At 40.3% G+C, this 18052-nt stretch overlaps 1 protein-coding gene across 2 annotated transcripts in view; it reads right to left on the reverse strand.

Moving 5' to 3' along the window:
- MAP2K1 (mitogen-activated protein kinase kinase 1) overlaps window positions 1–18052 on the reverse strand; it is a 62872-nt gene that overhangs the window by 28987 nt on the left and 15833 nt on the right. For both annotated transcript variants that reach the window (XM_054042546.1, XM_054042547.1), the window contains 2 exons: window positions 6253–6463; window positions 2186–2332 (listed from right to left, as the gene is read on the reverse strand). In XM_054042546.1, coding sequence (XP_053898521.1) covers window positions 2186–2332; window positions 6253–6463 — 358 coding nt within the window. The remainder of the gene's footprint in view (window positions 1–2185; window positions 2333–6252; window positions 6464–18052) is intronic.

The raw sequence follows: 18052 nt of genomic DNA on the forward strand, positions 1-18052 counted from the left end.
AGTGCTCTGTCACTTTTCATACCTCTAAAGAGAACCATATACACCTCTACCCTGATATAACGTTGTCCTCAGGAGCCAAAAAAATCGTACTGCGTTATAGGTGAAACCGCGTTATATCGAACTTGCTTTGATCCTCTGGAGTGTGCAGCCCCACCCCCTTGGAGCACTGCTTTACCGCGTTATATCCGAATTAATGTTATATCGGGTCGCGTTATATCGGGGTAGAAGTGTAGTATGCAAGCTACAATGCAAGCTTTTATCATTCAAAGGAGTGCATCCCAACGTTCCCAGGGGAAAGATTTAAAAAAGTGCATATGAGCCTGTGTTAAGTGTTGTACTCACATTCATGTAATCAAATAAGAATTCAGGCAAAATAAATAAGAGTGCCAATGGAAAATATGTAAAATACATACATTATATAATATGTAGAAAAAACATGCAGTCCTTTTTTCTCAGAAATTGATTCATCAGACAGAAGGATTCACTCTCCAAGGCAATCAATAGACCTTTGAATCAGTCCCCAGTCCTGCAAGGTGCTGATACCTTCAATTGCCTTGAAAGTCTAGGTGCTCAGCAGCTTTTAAGAGCAGACCCCAAATATTTTGCTTATCAAGCACTTGTTGCTAGTTGAAGTTAAGATTCACTTCTGATATTTTCAGCTGGACAAGGACAATAATTTAAATCCCCACTTAATCTGCATTGATAGGATTTTCTTTGTTCCGGACATATTTAAAGAATTCCTTCTTATTGTTCTTACTCCTACTGACTGATAACATTAGCTTCCCTTATCAATTGTCTGCATTTCCTAACTGCTGTATTTGTATTTATTGTTATCAGCTTCTCCATTTGTATGTGTAATACACACTCACACACGGCATGCACTTATTTCACCTCCCCTCTTAACCAAGATGGCTTTTAACCAAAAGAAGTCTTCTTTCATGATTGCAGAATTGTGTTTTTTGGGCATCTATCAAAGCATTTTTAATACAATTACCAATCATCATTCCTGTTTTTATGTTTAAGCATTTCCACCCACTCAGTTTTCCTCGTGATTGGTTTCAGCTCTGGGGAATTGGCCTCTTTAAAGCATCAAGTATATATATTATTGGATAGCACCATATTCTGTTTGCACATAATAAAATAAATTAGATCACATGCACCTAAGCAACCATACGTTTTCCCTAAAGATTTCCTTTAAAGAAGGTCAAGACAACATTAATTAACACTATGTAATATCCCCAGAAAATAAAGAGACCTTCTTTTTATAAACACCATTTTATTTGCTAGAAAATGTGGTTCTTTGAACAGAAATTGTTCAAAACCTCCTCTGCCTGATGAACGAGGGAGAGATTTGAATAACCTTTAATCACAGAAAAATTGCTCTAAACATTGGGCTCCATATGGCTTAGAGAAATGCTGGCAGATGGCTAGAATAATCTGTACTTTTCTATTAAAAATGAAAAAGTTAAAAAAATGATGTCGGTATGAAACAGCCATTGCTTATGGTGCTTCTGGTCTTGCTAGTTTCCTCTGTAATTCCTCTAAGATTTCAGAAAGAATGGGCAGGGCAGATATCATTTCAGAGAGAATAGAGGGAATGCATCTACACTCGAAAAATTAAATACCTATATTTACAGCAGCTGCACCAATGATAAGCCACCACTGGCATTACAGTCCAGGTATTTTTAACATTGTGTCAAAAAAACCCAGCTCAGAACAGGTTTTCAAGTGGTAAAAACATCTGAGCCCTTTTTACATTGGTGGTCACACTGATGCTGGCAGTTGCTGTAAAAGGAGATTATTTTTCCCCTCATACTCCGCAACAGTAACGCCTCTGACTGATTAAACAGCATGTTGACTGGCTGTAAGAATGGTCGCTATAATGTGGATTCGAAAAGACTAGGGATAAAGGAGAAGAAAATAGGAACTTTCGTAGGGCTATGACAGATACAGAGGATCAGTCTCTGGAAAGGGCGTAAAAACATAACCATGCTAAATCCAAAGTCCTCAGATTTGCATGGTAGAGCTGTACTCCAATATTCCACTCGCCATACATGCATAAAGGGCTGCCATGTTAACAGAGGTTCTATGAATATATGCAGAATACGGTATCTATTGGATTTTATATTCACAGGAGTTTGATACCAAAATTTAGATTAACACACATAGATAGACATGTACTTACCATGTGTTCCATGCAAATGCTGATCTCTCCATCACTGTAAAAAGCGCCATAAAAGCCCACTATGTATGGAGAGTTACATTCATGTAGAACTTGTAGCTCACGAATGATCTGGTTTCGAATAGCTGGCTTGATCTCTAAGTGAATTAACTGTAAAATAAATCAATTGTTATTGTTCCCTCAGTGACAATTTAAAAGAAAAATACATGACTTGGATACTGCAATATTTATTTTAACCCACTGAAATAATAATAATACTCAGCATTATCGTCCTATAGAACTGTAGGCATACCTGTTACTGGGGAAGTTCCACATTTGTACCTTTTACAAAAACAACAGTACGTGAATTCCAGTGCTCATGAAAAGATGCTGGATTTATAGCAATGGAGAGTGAAGTCCTAATTATCCTCAGAATACATACAGTACACATAGAGCAATGAAAGCTCCCCATATGAGCCGCACCATTATGTCTCCAACTTGACATGAATGGAAGGGTCTGAAGACGGGATAGCTCAGTCTCCGTGTCCAGTTAATAGCTTGCTTTTCTGGTGAAACTAACAAAAGGATGCAATTTGCAATATGCAACTTTTCTGTGCATGTGTGTGGCCACTAGGGAATGGTCTATTTCAACTAAAACAAACATTCTAAACAATGCTTTTTTTTTTAAACTAATATTTTATATTTAATATAAATAACACAACGTCCAGTAGACCTCAACTAAGATATAAAAAAGTCTAATTATACAGTGAGTGCACCAAAGGTGTGGATTTTTATTTATTTATTTTTCAAGTGGAGGACATTTCTGATATTCTAGAACTACACAAGTAAGCCCCCAATATTGCAGATGAGAGTACTGTGTAAAGACATTTTCTTCCTCAATTTAAAGACACCCAAAATACAAAAGAAAACAACCATATTAAAACAAAAATGCAAGATAATCTTCCCAACCTGCAGTGGTAGCAAGAAAATTGCTCTTTTGATAAACATTTAAATTCTAATTATGATAGGCAAGTAAGATAATCGACTATAATTGTTAAAATGCAACATGTTACTCTTTGCTCTAAGACAATCACAGTTCTTGAGAGACATTAATTATAGCATAAAAGAATACCTGATGTATAGTACTTATATTACCAAGAGTGGGATTTTTATCTTATCTTTTCAAGAAGTTCTTCAGTGGGAACATTTTGTTCCAATGCATTTTTTTTCCTCTTCTATCTATTTACTGTTAATGGATCTATTTCAGTTATTTAGACCATGTATACCGAGGAAAATCCATGAATGAAGTTACATAGCAAAATATGTCACAATGCCTAATTGCTTTGCAAACATCTGGGCAGATGCCTTTCTGCAGTTGCTTGCAAGCCATGTCCCAAATACATTCAGCGAAGAACAAAATTCAGTCACACCTTGGGCATTTAAAAAAAAAAAAAATTCATCAATATGAATATATATCTAAAGAGAAGCTATAAAATTACACTGCTTAGCTAGATGATGTTTTGCCTAATACAAAATAAGGGATTTTTATTTCTTTCAGAAAGAGTACAGATTCAGAGACTACTTTATGGAAAACAAAATGGTACTGGGCACATTGAAGGAAAGCAATTAAGCAAAGATAATTGATTGAATAGCCTATAAGTGATAAGTGTTAAATGACACAAACTAGGCTAAAATTCCCTCTAAAAGTTTTATAAAATGGGTGGAAAAAAAAATCAAGTAAATTGGTTCTGTGCAAGAGACTCCCTGATCTCTGAATTTCAAAAGTCTCACCCTGAAAAAGGGCCAACTCGCCTTGATTCCCACAGCTTTGATAGCAGAACATTACAGTGATGTATGTTACTAAAGAGAACTGATTGGAAAATGTTTTTTTACCTTGTGGAAAATTTTGATGCAAATGAAAATAATGTCACTTTCTTGAAAATTTTCTGTGGAAACGTTTGACTTTTGAGCCAAAAATTTAAACTAAAAACTTTCAGCTGAAAACTCTGATTTTGAAATTCTGCCATGGTACCTCACAAGGGTTATAATTTGGGTGCCTTGTGCCCCATTCCCCTCTATGGGCCAGGCTCCGTAGCGGAATTACATCTCCTGTGATTTATGATGGCCTCCTCTCTTGCTGAGCCAAAGCAGGGCATAATAGACGTTCCTGACCACAGTGCTTGATGAGAGATGTAGTCTGGCCAGGGAACCCAGCACAGAGAGGCCTTGGCTACACTGGCGTTATACAGCGCTGCAACTTGCTGCACTCAGGGCTGTGAAAACGCCCCCCCCCCCCCCCCCCCGAGCGCAGCGAGTGCAGCTCTGTAAAGCGCGAGTGTAATCAGAGCCTGCAGCGCTGCACGCTCACTTGCAGCGCTTCAAGCTACTCCCCTTGGAGAGTACAGCGGCGCGAGTGTAGCCAAGGCCAGAGAACGGGGGCATAATGCATCTGAACTACAGTTCGCATGAGATACCAGGGCAGCATTTCAAAATCGACGTTTTTTTGGTTTTCAGTAAAAAAAAAAAAAAAAAAAACTCCACAGAATGCACGCTTCTCATGAAAAAAATTGTAATTGAAATCCCAATTTTCAGATGAAAAAGAGTTTTGATGGAAAGTTTTCAATCTACTCCTCTTACAGAAACTGACAGACTGCTGCACTGGGTAGAGGGGGTGAAATGGAGCTGGACCATCATGGACCCATACCCTCCCCTGCTCCCAACCATCACCTAGACCCAGAACTGTAGAGGGGAGACCTCCTCCTCCACTAGGGGGCACTAGGGTCCAAGTGATGCCTCGCCTCCACTCCCCCACCTACACCACCATATGATCTTGGGGGAAAACTGCAGAGAACAGGCAGCCAGAGACTCTGGCCAGTAGAACCAGAAGTAGCCAAAGGACGGACCTCTGGACCCTTGGATATTCCAGTGAGAACTGCAGAAAGTTCTCAGATAGCCTCGGCCCTGTGTTGATTGGCTGTTTGCTCCCCCTTGTCCCACCCGCCAAGACGGTCTCTTCAGTCAGTTTCATTCCACACCTGCCTCTCTTACCCTATTCTCCCCTCCGCTTGCCATTTAGCTGATCCCCTCCTAACTAAAACAATCCCAAACAATAAATAAGTTGTGGCACTAACATGATGCTTGCCACCATCACACTGTTCACGCTACTTGTGTATTTATCCCTTTCCCCTGTCTGTGTGGTCTATTGAGAGTGCAAGCTACTCAGGGCCAGGGCAGTCTGCTGCTCTGTTTGTGCAGCACCTAGGACAATGGGACCCTATACTTGGATGGCCCTTAGTCACTACTCTAATAAACATGATTAATAATCATGATTTAGTACATGCTATGCAATATTAAATAATTACGTGGCACTTGCCAAATGCATAAAGTTACATTTTTTACTTCGCCAGAAAGAGCTCTCCCTGTGGCAGGGTATTCCTAGTACACAGACAAGGGGCTCTTCCTGCATTCCAGTGAAGGAGGCAGGGGGGGCTGAGACAGTGGTTCCACCGGCCATTCCCCCTGCTCCACAACAAAGGAGCCCTGATGGTGCAGTAGCAGACAAAGAGTAGGTCTACTCCTCCTCAGCAGCCTGTGGAGGGAGAGGTATGAGGAGGAGAATTTCCCCCTCCTCCAACCCCAACAGTGTAAAATGTATTAAGCCTCTGTACGCAAGCCTGGCTTAGGGGACAGAATATGCCGCTTTGCTAATCCAAAACATTTAGTAATTAGTTGTGGATATCCTAGTCATTAGTGAGGTTCTACGGTGTATTTAGATTTTGCGTCAGAGAGAGAGAGAAGATTTTTGGCAGTAAATAAAATACCTCCTACTTTACAAAATATGAGAAGCTGCTAACAAAAAAGGGAGGGGATTATTGGCCTTTCATCGCTACAACGTGGAACATAATACCATGTTCGCAGACAGGGGAAATGGAGGCTAAAGAAGTATTTGACCTTTGCTATTTTTAGAAGGCATTTCCACTTCTCCTGGAAGTTGGTCTTTGGTAATATTCTGTGTGTCAATGTCACTTTTTGATGGGCACTAAACTTTGAAAAGGCATCATTAAAGCTCCTGTTGCCACGGAAGTTCTCACCTTTCTTGCCATAATGAGGCCAGAAGGTTTGTGAGATACTTTGAAGACCACGCCGCCGTTTCCTGCTCCCAGTTCACTGATTTTCTCGAAGTCGTCATCCTTCAGTTCCCCAACTTTTTGCTTCTGAGTAAGGAAAGCTTCAAGACGTTTACGTTGCTGCTCATCCAATTCTAACTCTTCCAGCTTCTTCTGCAGCGCCTCTAAATTTGTCCTATGCAGCAAAGAGAGCATAATTTGATTAAGCTATCTGAGCTCAGTAAGGGTATGTCTACACTACAGCCGTTACAGTGGCACAGATATAGCACTGCAGCACCGTTGTATAGACACTTCCAACATCAACAGAAGGGGGTTTTTGCATCAATACAGTTAATCCACCTTTCTGAGGGTACGTCCAGACGACCCGCCGGATCGGCGGGTAGCGATCGATCTATCGGGGATCAATATATCGCATCTCGTCTAGACGCGATATATCGATCCCCGAATGCGCTCCCATCGACTCCGGAACTCCACCAGGGCGAGCAGCGGTAGCGGAGTCGACGGGGGAGCCGCAGCCGTCGATCCCGCGCCGTGAGGACGGGAGATAAGTCGAAATAAGATACGTCGACTTCAGCTACACTGTTCCCATAGCTGAAGTTGCGTATCTTACATCGATACCCCCGCCTAGTATAGACTAGCCTTGAGAGGTGGTACTTAGGTCACTGAAAGAACTCTACAGTCAGGCCTATCGATGTTTACACTGGGGGTTAGGTCAATCTAACTACGGCAGTCAGGGCATGAAATTTTCAGCTCTGAATGACAAAGCCAGATCAATCTAACTTTTAAATGTAGACCAGGACTAAGCAATGTTGCAGGGGTAAGAGGAGTACCACCACTGAAATCAAAGACTACTGGAGTAAGACCCTGAATCCTTGCACTTACATGCATCATCTTGCCAGATCACGTCTTACGTGCACACTAGCAAGAGTCACACAACTAGGTCCTTGGTGTATGTAAATAGTTTCAGTACAGACAAAATAATACAAAAGCAGCTAGATAATATCTATCCCCCTCCTCTTTGAGGCACTGGACCAAATTCATGCCTGGTGGAACTCCTTGATCCACCTAGTGGGTTCAATGACTCAGCAGTACTGGTTAATGGTTTGATTAATATTACACCACCTCCACACAAACTATTTTTGGGTTCAGATTTTTAATAGGTGATATGCAACTTCCTGCAAAGTTTGTCTAAATGTTTTAAACACTGATCTTTACATGTGATTAAAGATCTGACAATCCATTCAAAAACCTCTCACTTGTGTTGTGATACAAAGAAAGTCAGAGAGTTTAAGGCCACAAGGGACCATCAGATCATCTCGTCTGACCTCCTGTATGTCACAGGCCACCAAGACCACCTAGTACTCACACATCAACCCCCAACAACCAGTATTACACTAAAGTATTATAATCCTCCGGAAACTAAATTGTTGTGTACCACAGGCAGAGAACAGGAGCAAATAAAGCATAGCCAATAGAATAAAGCAATTAAGCCATTCCAATCATGCACAAACAGAAAATACATACATAAAATAGCCACTGCGGGGATAAAATAAACTGATTCAATAATAACCAGTCAAAAAGGTTTCAAGTTCATTACTTCTTCTAGTCAATAACATGCCAAGCAGAAAGCTTGATTTAATATTGGTAAAAAAATAAAGAAGAAGAGCCAAATAAAACAATTCAAAGGACAGCTAAATTTGGGACAGCAGCCAATACGTTCAACTTCTACATGAAGACAACAAACCATAATTTAACTCCAGGTCTTAAAAGTATGTCATGTCTAAGAAACAGTACATCTGAACAAGAACCCAGGCAGATACACAGATTCCTGAATCCAACAACAATAATAAATTGCAGCTGCAGCAAACATCTAGGGACAAGCCTTCAAATTATTGCTCAGCCAAATCATGAAGCTCTTACCCAGGCAACATTCCCAATGAACTTAGTGCTGTGAGAGTAAGGATTTCAGGAGCTGGCTCACAGCCCTTTAGAGAATGCAGCAGGAACACTTTCTCTAGGGATGATTTTAAAGAAGTGAAGGATGATATCCAGAAAAACCATTTCTAAGCATCACTTTATAAATACTATTCACTTTCAAAACCATGATGGAAGAGAAGATGCATTCTAAGTTCTCAGCCAGACACAGACCACTTCAATTGCTGCAAGGTAGATTCTCTGAACAGCAGCGACAAATTATCTTAATATAGCAATAAGTCTGAACGGATGGTAAAAGTATCAGGCACGTGATTTCCCTCACTTCACTTCCGCTAAACTGCTCCTTCAGAGCCAAAGAGAGCACCCAAAATTAGAAGTTATCCCTCTTTGAGCTTCCACAGCAGACATGGAATTAGCATCAAGAAAGGTAAGCAGGTTCAATTAAGAGCCCATGTGTGAGAAAACTTAATCCAACTATCTGAACATGAAAGGGTTAAAAAAAAAAAAGCTAGACATTATTAACAGCCCTTTCCCTGAATATGATCACTATCAGAGCTTGTACGCCACCCTACTCCTAGATCAGTTAAAAGTCTGAACGGTTGAGTTAGACAAGGCACAATTAAGGTTAACTTAGTTCTTTTCTAAGCATTATCACTTTATTAAGCAAGTTGTATACAGAGTATGAGAATTCCTGAGGTCTATTTCTCCAATACTGAAGCCTATTCTCATTGCAATAATGCTGAAGATTTACTAGCCCAGGCACAAGATCAGCTCATTCACCCTTACCAAGCGGATGAGTAGAAATATAATATTTTACTCACTTATTAATAAAAAACGCACAATCTACTCACTCTGGACAAGTGTAATTTTGTAAGGCTAACTTTACATATGAACTAGTCTACGTGGGAAAATTTCCTGGTATAAACTATACTCTGATCATTTTTCTGCACTATAGTAATACTGGTTATAAGTCCCTGTATGGACACTTTATTCTGGGATCAGAGTGATTTTATTCAGATATTAACAGAATAATTTGGGAGCAGAGTAGTTATACCAGAATCAAGTGTCCACACAGGGACTTACACCAGCATCACTATAATGGAACAGTTATTTCAACATAGCTGTAATAAAACATTTTTCCATGTAGAAAAGCTCAATAGCTAAAGGAATCCGGCAGACAGACACTGTCATAAAGCTGAACTGTAAAGAAAGAGGGGTACTTTTTCTCATCTAACTTCCCAACCCTAAGACAAAAAGCAAACTAGTCATTAGAATTTTCTCAAATATGCCCAGTGAAAAAATAACTTCGCATCGGATGAAGTAAAATATGTATTTGGGGGAATCCAGCTGTCCTCCGTCTCTTTTCTTACTATGATAATTACATGATAAAAATAAGAGCAGGCAATGATTAACAGGAGTTAAGTATCCTTTATTATGTTACAGTAAACTCTTGAGCATTGATGCAAGCAAATTCTAAACCCTGCACCGGAAGTTTGCTGACAGATGAGAATAAGTAGCTCATGTTTTCAAAGAGCACATGCTGACAGACCCACTCACCTTATGTCCATTTACTAAGTCAGAGAGTGTACCATGTCAGCTGAAGTCTTCAGCAGGTTATAGTTTAATCAAATGGCCATGTGCTACACTCACAGCTCGCCAGTAAGAGACTAGATTGTCCATTCGTCATGGGCCACTTCATCTTGAATGGTCCCTTAGCATATGAGCTAACTACTTATGCTAAACTATCTGTTCGATCTTGTATTTAGCTGTGGCACTCGGAGTGCCTTTCCCAGACCTGAAGAAGCACTCTATGTAGCTTGAAAGCTTGTCTCTCTCACCAACAGAAGTTGGTCCAATAAAAGATATTACCTCACCTACCTGGTCACTGAAGGAGAACTAAACAAACATTCCATGCACTTTCCTAACCAATGTTGAACATATTGTTTAATAAAGAGATACAAAGACAGATAAATTTCAGGTTTCAGAGTAGCAGCCGTGTTGGTCTGTATCCGCAAAAAGAACAGGAGTACTTGTGGCACCTTAGAGACTAACAAATTTATTAGAGCATAAGCTTTTGTGAGCTACAGCCCACTTCTTCGGATGGTGAGCTGAAGCCCACGAAAGCTTATGCTCTAATAAATTTGTTAGTCTCTAAGGTGCCACAAGTACTCTTATTCTTTTTGCAAAGACAGATAAATACACTTTGGAAGTACAGCCCTATATGCTTTATAGGAAAGCTATAAAATTACAGGAGGGTGAAGAGAGGGAAAGATTCTTGATATTCTTTGTATCAGAGGGGTAGCCGTGTTAGTCTGAATCTGTAAAAAGCAACAGAGAGTCCTGTGGCACCTTTAAGACTAACAGAAGTCAAAAGCTTATGCTCCAATACTTCTGTTAGTCTTAAAGGTGCCACAGGACCCTCTGTTGCTTTTTACTTGATATTCTTTGTGTCACCCATCCAAATTGTGCATCCTTTAAAATGTCTCCCTATGGCTAACTGGAGCACCTTTCCAGAGCTTCAGTATGCTCCAATTAAAACTGAACTCCTTCACAGGGTCCTTTTTAGCTATTTCTTTCTTTGCATTAAATAGGGCCTGTGATGATCAAGAACATATGGTCCATTAAGGTGTTTTAAACTAAAGAACCATTTTTGTCTAACATGATTTCTATGCAGAAGACACATTGTCCTGGGTCTAACGCAAAGGGCCAGATTTTCAAAAGAGCTCAAAGACGGATGTACAAGTGCTCAGACACCAAAATTGGGGCCTGTCTTTCAAAAGAGCTCAGATCCTATTTAGGCACCTAGGGCAGGATTTTTAAAAGCACTCAAGTTGCTTAGAAGGACAAGTCTCATTGAAATTCAATGGACTTGTGCTCCTAAGTCACTTAGGCACTTTTGAAAAGCATATGCCTAAATAACAGAGTGTTCAGCACTCACCATGTTCAGCTCTGGCCACCGATTTTGGTGCCTAAATGGGGATTGAGGTCTTCTGAAAGTCTGGCCTGAATGGGGGATAATAATAACTCTAGAAAATCTGGTCTGTATGCTGTTGACTACTGGGAGGGGGGCGCGCCAAAATCCATGTCTTTATTTGCAAGTAGTCTTGAGGGGGGCTGTTACATTTGCTAACAAAAGGCTTGCTACAAAGCTTCCCTTTAAGGCGCTATTGCACCCTCTTGAAGGCCAGTCAGAGGAAACAAGAGATTGCCTCTCAGTGGTAGAAATATACAACTGGAAGGACCAAGAAACCAGACTCATATAGACAGGATGCCAGACCACATTTCAATATCCTTTTTGAGGAAGAGAAAAATTCCAACTCATTCAGCATTTTCTCTTTGCAAATCTTAAAGCTGCCATATTGCTCATATGGAATATCCTTATCAATTGCCACAGATTAAAAAAAAAAAAAAAAAAACAACATTACAGTTTGTCAGGGAAGGGGCGATCTGCACAACAAACAAATCTCTAGCAACAACACATTGGTAGTTAAGTTCTCAAAGGCGGGGAATCTGAACTAACCCAGGGAACTCACAAGTCTGGAAAGAGCAGAGGGAAATCTCTATTCTTTTGGTCCTTACCAGGTGAAATTCCCTGTAAGAGCCAAGTTGTAGAGTAAAGAATATGGAACAAGAGGAAGGGAGAAAGTCCTATAGATCCCCAAATTTCTTTAGATATGTCGTACCAGGGCCTTGCATATGAAATTTTACGAAATAAACAGAGGAAGATTATGGGGAATTCATAAACCAGTATCTTCAAGACTAATGCACTCTGAGAAACATTAAGGCAGCTTGATCAGCTGGAAGAGGTAGTAATTGAGCGTGAAAAAGCCTGGGTGCAGAAGACACTCTGGTAGATACTGTATCTTTATATAAAACTCTTATTCAAAGACAAACTACCTATTAAAATTCATCACCATTGCTGTATGCGGTCTTGGAGTCAGTTTTTCACTGTCCAAAAGCTATGCCTTTGCCAAAGTTCCATCAAAGTAAGAAATAATCAACCCATCCAATGTTCCAGTATTCCAAGTATTATTTTAAATCAACAGGTGGTACCATTTCCATTCATTTCTATCACTTTCCAACACAAGCACAGATATTAGACCAGGGGTTGGCAACTTTTCAGAAGTGGTATGCCGAGTCTTAATTTATTCACTCTGCTTTAAGGTTTCGCGTGCCAGTCATACATTTTAACGTTTTTGGAAGGTCTCTTTCTAGAAGTCTATAATATATAACTAAACTATTGTTGTATGTAAAGTCAATAAGGTTTTTAAAATGTTTAAGAAGCTTCCTTTAAAATTAAATTAAATTAAAATGCAGAGCCCCACGGACCGGTGGCCAGGACCCGGGCAGTGCGAGTGCCACTGAAAATCAACTCGCGTGCCATCTTTGGCACGCGTGCCATAGGTTGCCTACCCCTGTATTAGACACTGCAGTAGTGAACGAGTCCAGCTTTTGCAGCCATGATCATCTAAACAGAGCAGTAGTAAGGTCTCTCCATTTGTTAAAGGCACCCTATAATTCTACATTGGATAGAACATACAATAAATACATTATCAGCTAGCTAGTAGTAACCAATATATAAGGTGCACAGCTAACTCAGCCAGAGCCTCACTAGAAAGTGCCATGCCTGACGAGTCAGGCTGGAGGGACTAAGGCTACAGTATGCCTTCTGGGGCAATGGGGGGGGGGGGAGAAGAGGGGAGAAACAACCCCTCCCCCCCCCCACACACACAACTAAGCAGCAGAACGTATGTCTTTTTAAAGAAAATGCAGCACCAGTGTCAAAGTATTAGGTTTACAGAGTTGGGTGCTGGCTCTGTTCCCATCCTGCCGAGTCATAGATCTCTTGGGGTATGTTGCATTCCCTCTTCCCTCCTGCCCTCAGACAACACGGCAGACTTAATTCTCCGCCTCTTGCACAAGGGACATTTCTGTAACTGCAATAATTTCACAATTCTGCTTTTGCATTTCTAAGCAATTCACTGCAATAAAGTCAAACCAGAACAAATGTGCTGTGCATAGGTCTAAGTTAAATTTAGGCATATGCAGGTGGACCAATTGAAAGGCAGGATTTTCTTGCAAAGTATGAAACTGGGGCTACTTTTTCAGATTTTGTGTGAGTAGCAGCAGAGATCAGCTTCCCAGCAATCAATCAATAATATTGCCATACATGAGGAGAGGTTCATAATCTTGCGCCGGCCCCTTTATAACAGGTAAAAGCCCCTGTTCTGGCCAGGGCTGTCACTCTCACAATCACGGCACAGAGGGTATACCAGGAGCATGGCTGGAATCAGAAGGAGTGTGTCAGGGGCAGGGTCAACAGAAACAGAATGCCAACAGTGGAGAATCTAACCAGTGCTGCTGCCCATAGGGAAGCCCAGAAAGCTACCATAACTTAGGCTCCAAGAGCCAACTAAATTAGACAAGGGGCCCCTTGAGCAGTCCAGAATCTGAAGGGTGAACAGCTGGCTAAAATCCACTTTAGTACCTACTTGTCTCTGGGGACAGAGCTGGGCCTTCTAAAGGAGCAGTACATAATCTCACCCATGGACTCCTGAAGGGGCAAAATGTCATCCAGATGCTACCACTTAAGCTAGGTTGCTAGGTCCCTTTTAAGGCCCATCAATCTAGACAGTGTCCCTTGAAACGTGGAGCAGCATGCTCCCTCCTTGGAGCAGCTGAGAGTATGGAAAGGAGACTGCTGCCGCTTACTCTGTGCTTAGATGGTAATGTCACAATCTAGCCCCAGAGACGCAGAAAAGAACTCTTCATTTTCAAAGCACACTAGCAATAATGCCAACCCCATTAGACCAAATATATTTCTATTTACATTTTAAAAGAGGGTAAGATCATTTTGGATTCACATCTGTGACAGAATAATTAATAATATACCACGTTAATACTCTTAAAATAACTTATTACCTCAAAAAGTATCTGTAAATCTTTGGGCCTGAATACTTCAAATATTTGTTATGAGTTGCTGATTTTTATTAATTTTAGGTGTGTGTATTTTTACAATCTATTCAAAAAGAGGTGATTCTGTGACTGCACAAGAAGGTACAGTATCCTTCAGATCTACTGGGGGCTGTTTTCTGGAACAGAGCCAGTAACGCTTTTCCAAGCGCCTACACACCTGTCAACTTTAAAAAGAAAGTAGGCAGTGCACTACATGATTTGCATGAACCACCGCAATCAGTGACTGAAAAACAATTCTGAACTAAGATCATGAGGACATCTTATACATTTTGAAAGACAAAGTGGTTTCTATTCTGCACGACTGTACTGAAATTAGGTGATAAGAGAAATTTCCCATTTATTTTTCTTCTCACAGAAGAAATGGTTTGTGGAATAAATCGGTAGCATAGAGCAATATCATATGCTAGTACAAAAGCTTCTTCTAGTGTCGACAGTCTCTCTTTACTTGTGGTGTAACTCAAATGCTGCGTAAGAAATATGACAGCCAGAACACAGTCCCCAAAGATTTATCCAAGATATGTAAATTCATTCAAAACGTGCAAAGGACACTGTTCTTTGCCACAAAAACAGTAATAATTTCTGTACATTCTGTCAATTTTCAATATAATCTACTTTCCATTTTTACAATAGATTTGATTTCAAAATTAATGCTCACAATGACTGGACAACCTGTGTTTGGCACCAATGCATTAACTTTTAACATCCGTCTATTTAATAGAGATAAAAGAAAAAAATCCAAATAGGAGTTTCTTCATATGTGTTGGCATATATAAGCCCCAATTCAGCAAAGCCCTGCAGTATGTGCTTCTGTCTCACTGACTTCTATGTTAGGTGTTGATTGAATGTGACTAGCTTGTGCTTCACGTCTTTCTTGAATAGCGGTCTAAGGTCCAGATTCTCTTACCTTGACTAACACAGAGTAGTATTTTACTCCATGAGTAGTTCCACTGAAACAAAACTCCTCTATCACTTTGCAAAAACTATTGTGCAGTATTTCTGTTGCAAAAACAGACAGGACTGCAAACTTATCACATGCCTGGACACAACCCGTTCCTTCCTATGCATCTGGTTGCTCCATTCTTTCATACAAAGAGCACAGCAAAGCTTAAAAGAATGCTTTTTGGGGGGACAGAGTAGAAAATTCATCAAGTTCTATCCTACATCCAGTGAAGATATGGTAATTGATAGCAACCAATTAAATGGCACAATTCCTTTTCTCACTACATTCTATAAAGGCTAAATCATGTTCTGACCTTTAGGATCCTATCCTCTGAAAAAATAAACAATAATAAGATCTACTATACCACATCAGATCCACATAACTCAATGAACTATAGAACAGAAGGCAAGTATCATTATTCCACTCTACCTATGGAGAAACTGAGGCAAAGATGATGGTGTGACGTGCCCAAGATGATAGAAGATGTTACATTTTCCTTTGGTCTGAATTTCTCTGAGGCCTTGAGGGTTGATGAGGATGAACTAGAGGAGTCATTTCTAGAAATTCTACCACAGCATAAATATGTATTTATTTTAACAGCTTCCCCCAAAACAGTAGTTCAGCATATGCCAAATTACTGAACACCTGTCCAGCAGCTAGGAAGAATGCGAGAAGAATGTATCCACTCAGTAGTAGTCTTTAATGCCTGGTTCAGATCTTCCTCCTACACTCTCCCATTGCCACCTACCCAAGAAGCAATGCAGACTAAGATTAGACAAGAAGCCAGAAGTATGTTAGGATCTTGAGGAAGTCATCATATATTGCCAAGAAAAGAAGAGATTCAGACTATTTTCCTCCTGCTTCTTCCAAGTGGAAACATAAGCCTTCTTAAAGATAACTTGTAACAGATGCTCCATTGAAATCAGTGGAGCTACTCACACTGATTTTAACCACTGAGGATCAGCCCATAATATAGAGGCTGCCACTGCAGTCAGTCATCAGAGAAACTGCTCAATTTCCCACATGCCCTTGAATAGCCCATAAATAAAAAAGGTTAGTGTCAGGAGTTGCCTGCAGGTTAGCCATCACCTCATTTCTGGGATGGATTAAGATACAATTTTCAGGTTTAGTATCATCAGGACACAAACATCAATGAGGACCAAAATGGAAACAGTTCTACTTAAAAACCAGACCTTCAATGATAAAAGAAAATATAGCCAAGCACACTTTGTTTTGTATAATATTCTCTCTCCAGACTGACAATCCATGTCCTCAACCTTCAAAAGCTGGAAAACAAACTTCAGACGAGGAAGGTAAAGAGGTGGCCAGATGAGTTGAAGGGCTCTGGCACAAATCCTGCAGAGTAAGGGCTCTGCAACCAACGGCACAAAATAAATCTGCAAAAGAAGTTTATAGATTGGACTGAAAAACCAAGAATCCTTCTCTTGGTTCTTTCTCCTTTGCCACAGCGTTCCTGATGTCACAGAAAACCTGAAACATATGCTTTTCAAGCAGGCAGTCTCAGTAACATGTATGAACTGAACTGAAACAAAAACAGACACTGGAGCAGATCATAGGAAAGCCTCGGGGATTGAGATTGGTGCAAAAACAGACAATTTTATTAGTTGCTTCTGCCCGATTAACAAGACCTCCACAGAAGGCCTTACCACCAGACTCAAGTTTGCTATAAACAAGGGTTTCAATCAGAGGTTAAAACAACGACAACAACAAAAGATGCTGAAAACTCAGTAAGAACTCAGAAATAACTGACAAAGGAAATTCATTCTCTCCCATCATAATCAACAGGAATCGTGAAACAGACAATTTAGGTCTTGCTTGTAGACAGAAGCATACACCTACATAATGGATTAAAAGAAACAGTACTGCAGTAGAAAGTAAACATCTCTCAGAAATTACAGTAGCAGGCTGTAAGCACCAACCATCTATTTGTGCTTACAGAGGTCCTGTTTTTCCACTGTACTATTAGTCTCTGTATATATATTCTCTATATAAGAACAGGAGATACAGATCGAGATGGTAATGATGGGGATAGCTCTTGGGCAAACAGGCATGTCACAGAATTTAAAATACAGTTGTCCTAGATTTCAAGTTACAGTAAACTCTCCTGTCTTTCTATGAGGAAAGAGCAGGAGTGTAAGAGTGTAGTGCTTAGTGGCACAGAAAATCCAATTGTCTGATTTGCAGGTGTTTTCAGCATCCATCACTCCAGTTGAAGTAGATGGGAATTATGGGTATTCAGCACCTCTGAAAATCAGGCCCTGTGGTTTTCTGCTAGCAGACTACAAAGTGCAAAAAAGCTGGTCAGTGGAAAAAACTGTCAAGAGCTCAGAATGACAAAGGGGTGAGGTGACATCTTTTATTGGACCAACTTCTGTTGGTGAGAGAGAGAAGCTTTCAAGCCACACAGAGTTCTTCTTCAGTACCTACTTTGAGCTCTGTGTGGCTCAAAAGCTTCTCTCGCTCACCAACAGAAGTTGGTCCAATAAAAGATATTACCTCACCCGCCTTGTCTCTCTAATATCCTGGGACTGTCAGGGCTACAACTACACTGCATACAAGAGCTCAGGATGGCATGTTTTCCAGACTCTCTGAAATATCTCAACAGTCTTACTTAAACAGTGGTGCGAAATACTGGTTTCAATTAGCCTCTCTTACCAACTGAGGTTTATAAAGGGTAAATTTAGAAATTTAATTAAAACATGTCTAGAGAAGAGGAATGTTCTGAACATGCTGCTAATCATGGAGTATTCAGCACCAAAGGCATTAGCTAAATCATTTTATCATTGTATATGATCATCAAGATGTGGTCTTACTCAACTAAGACTGGAATTTTAGTTAAATGACTCAGTTGTGGGCAGCTCACACACAATTCACAACTGTTTCAAATGTTTT

Source organism: Malaclemys terrapin, chromosome 10 (assembly GCF_027887155.1).
Source record: "Malaclemys terrapin pileata isolate rMalTer1 chromosome 10, rMalTer1.hap1, whole genome shotgun sequence".
NCBI lineage: Eukaryota > Metazoa > Chordata > Testudines > Emydidae > Malaclemys > Malaclemys terrapin.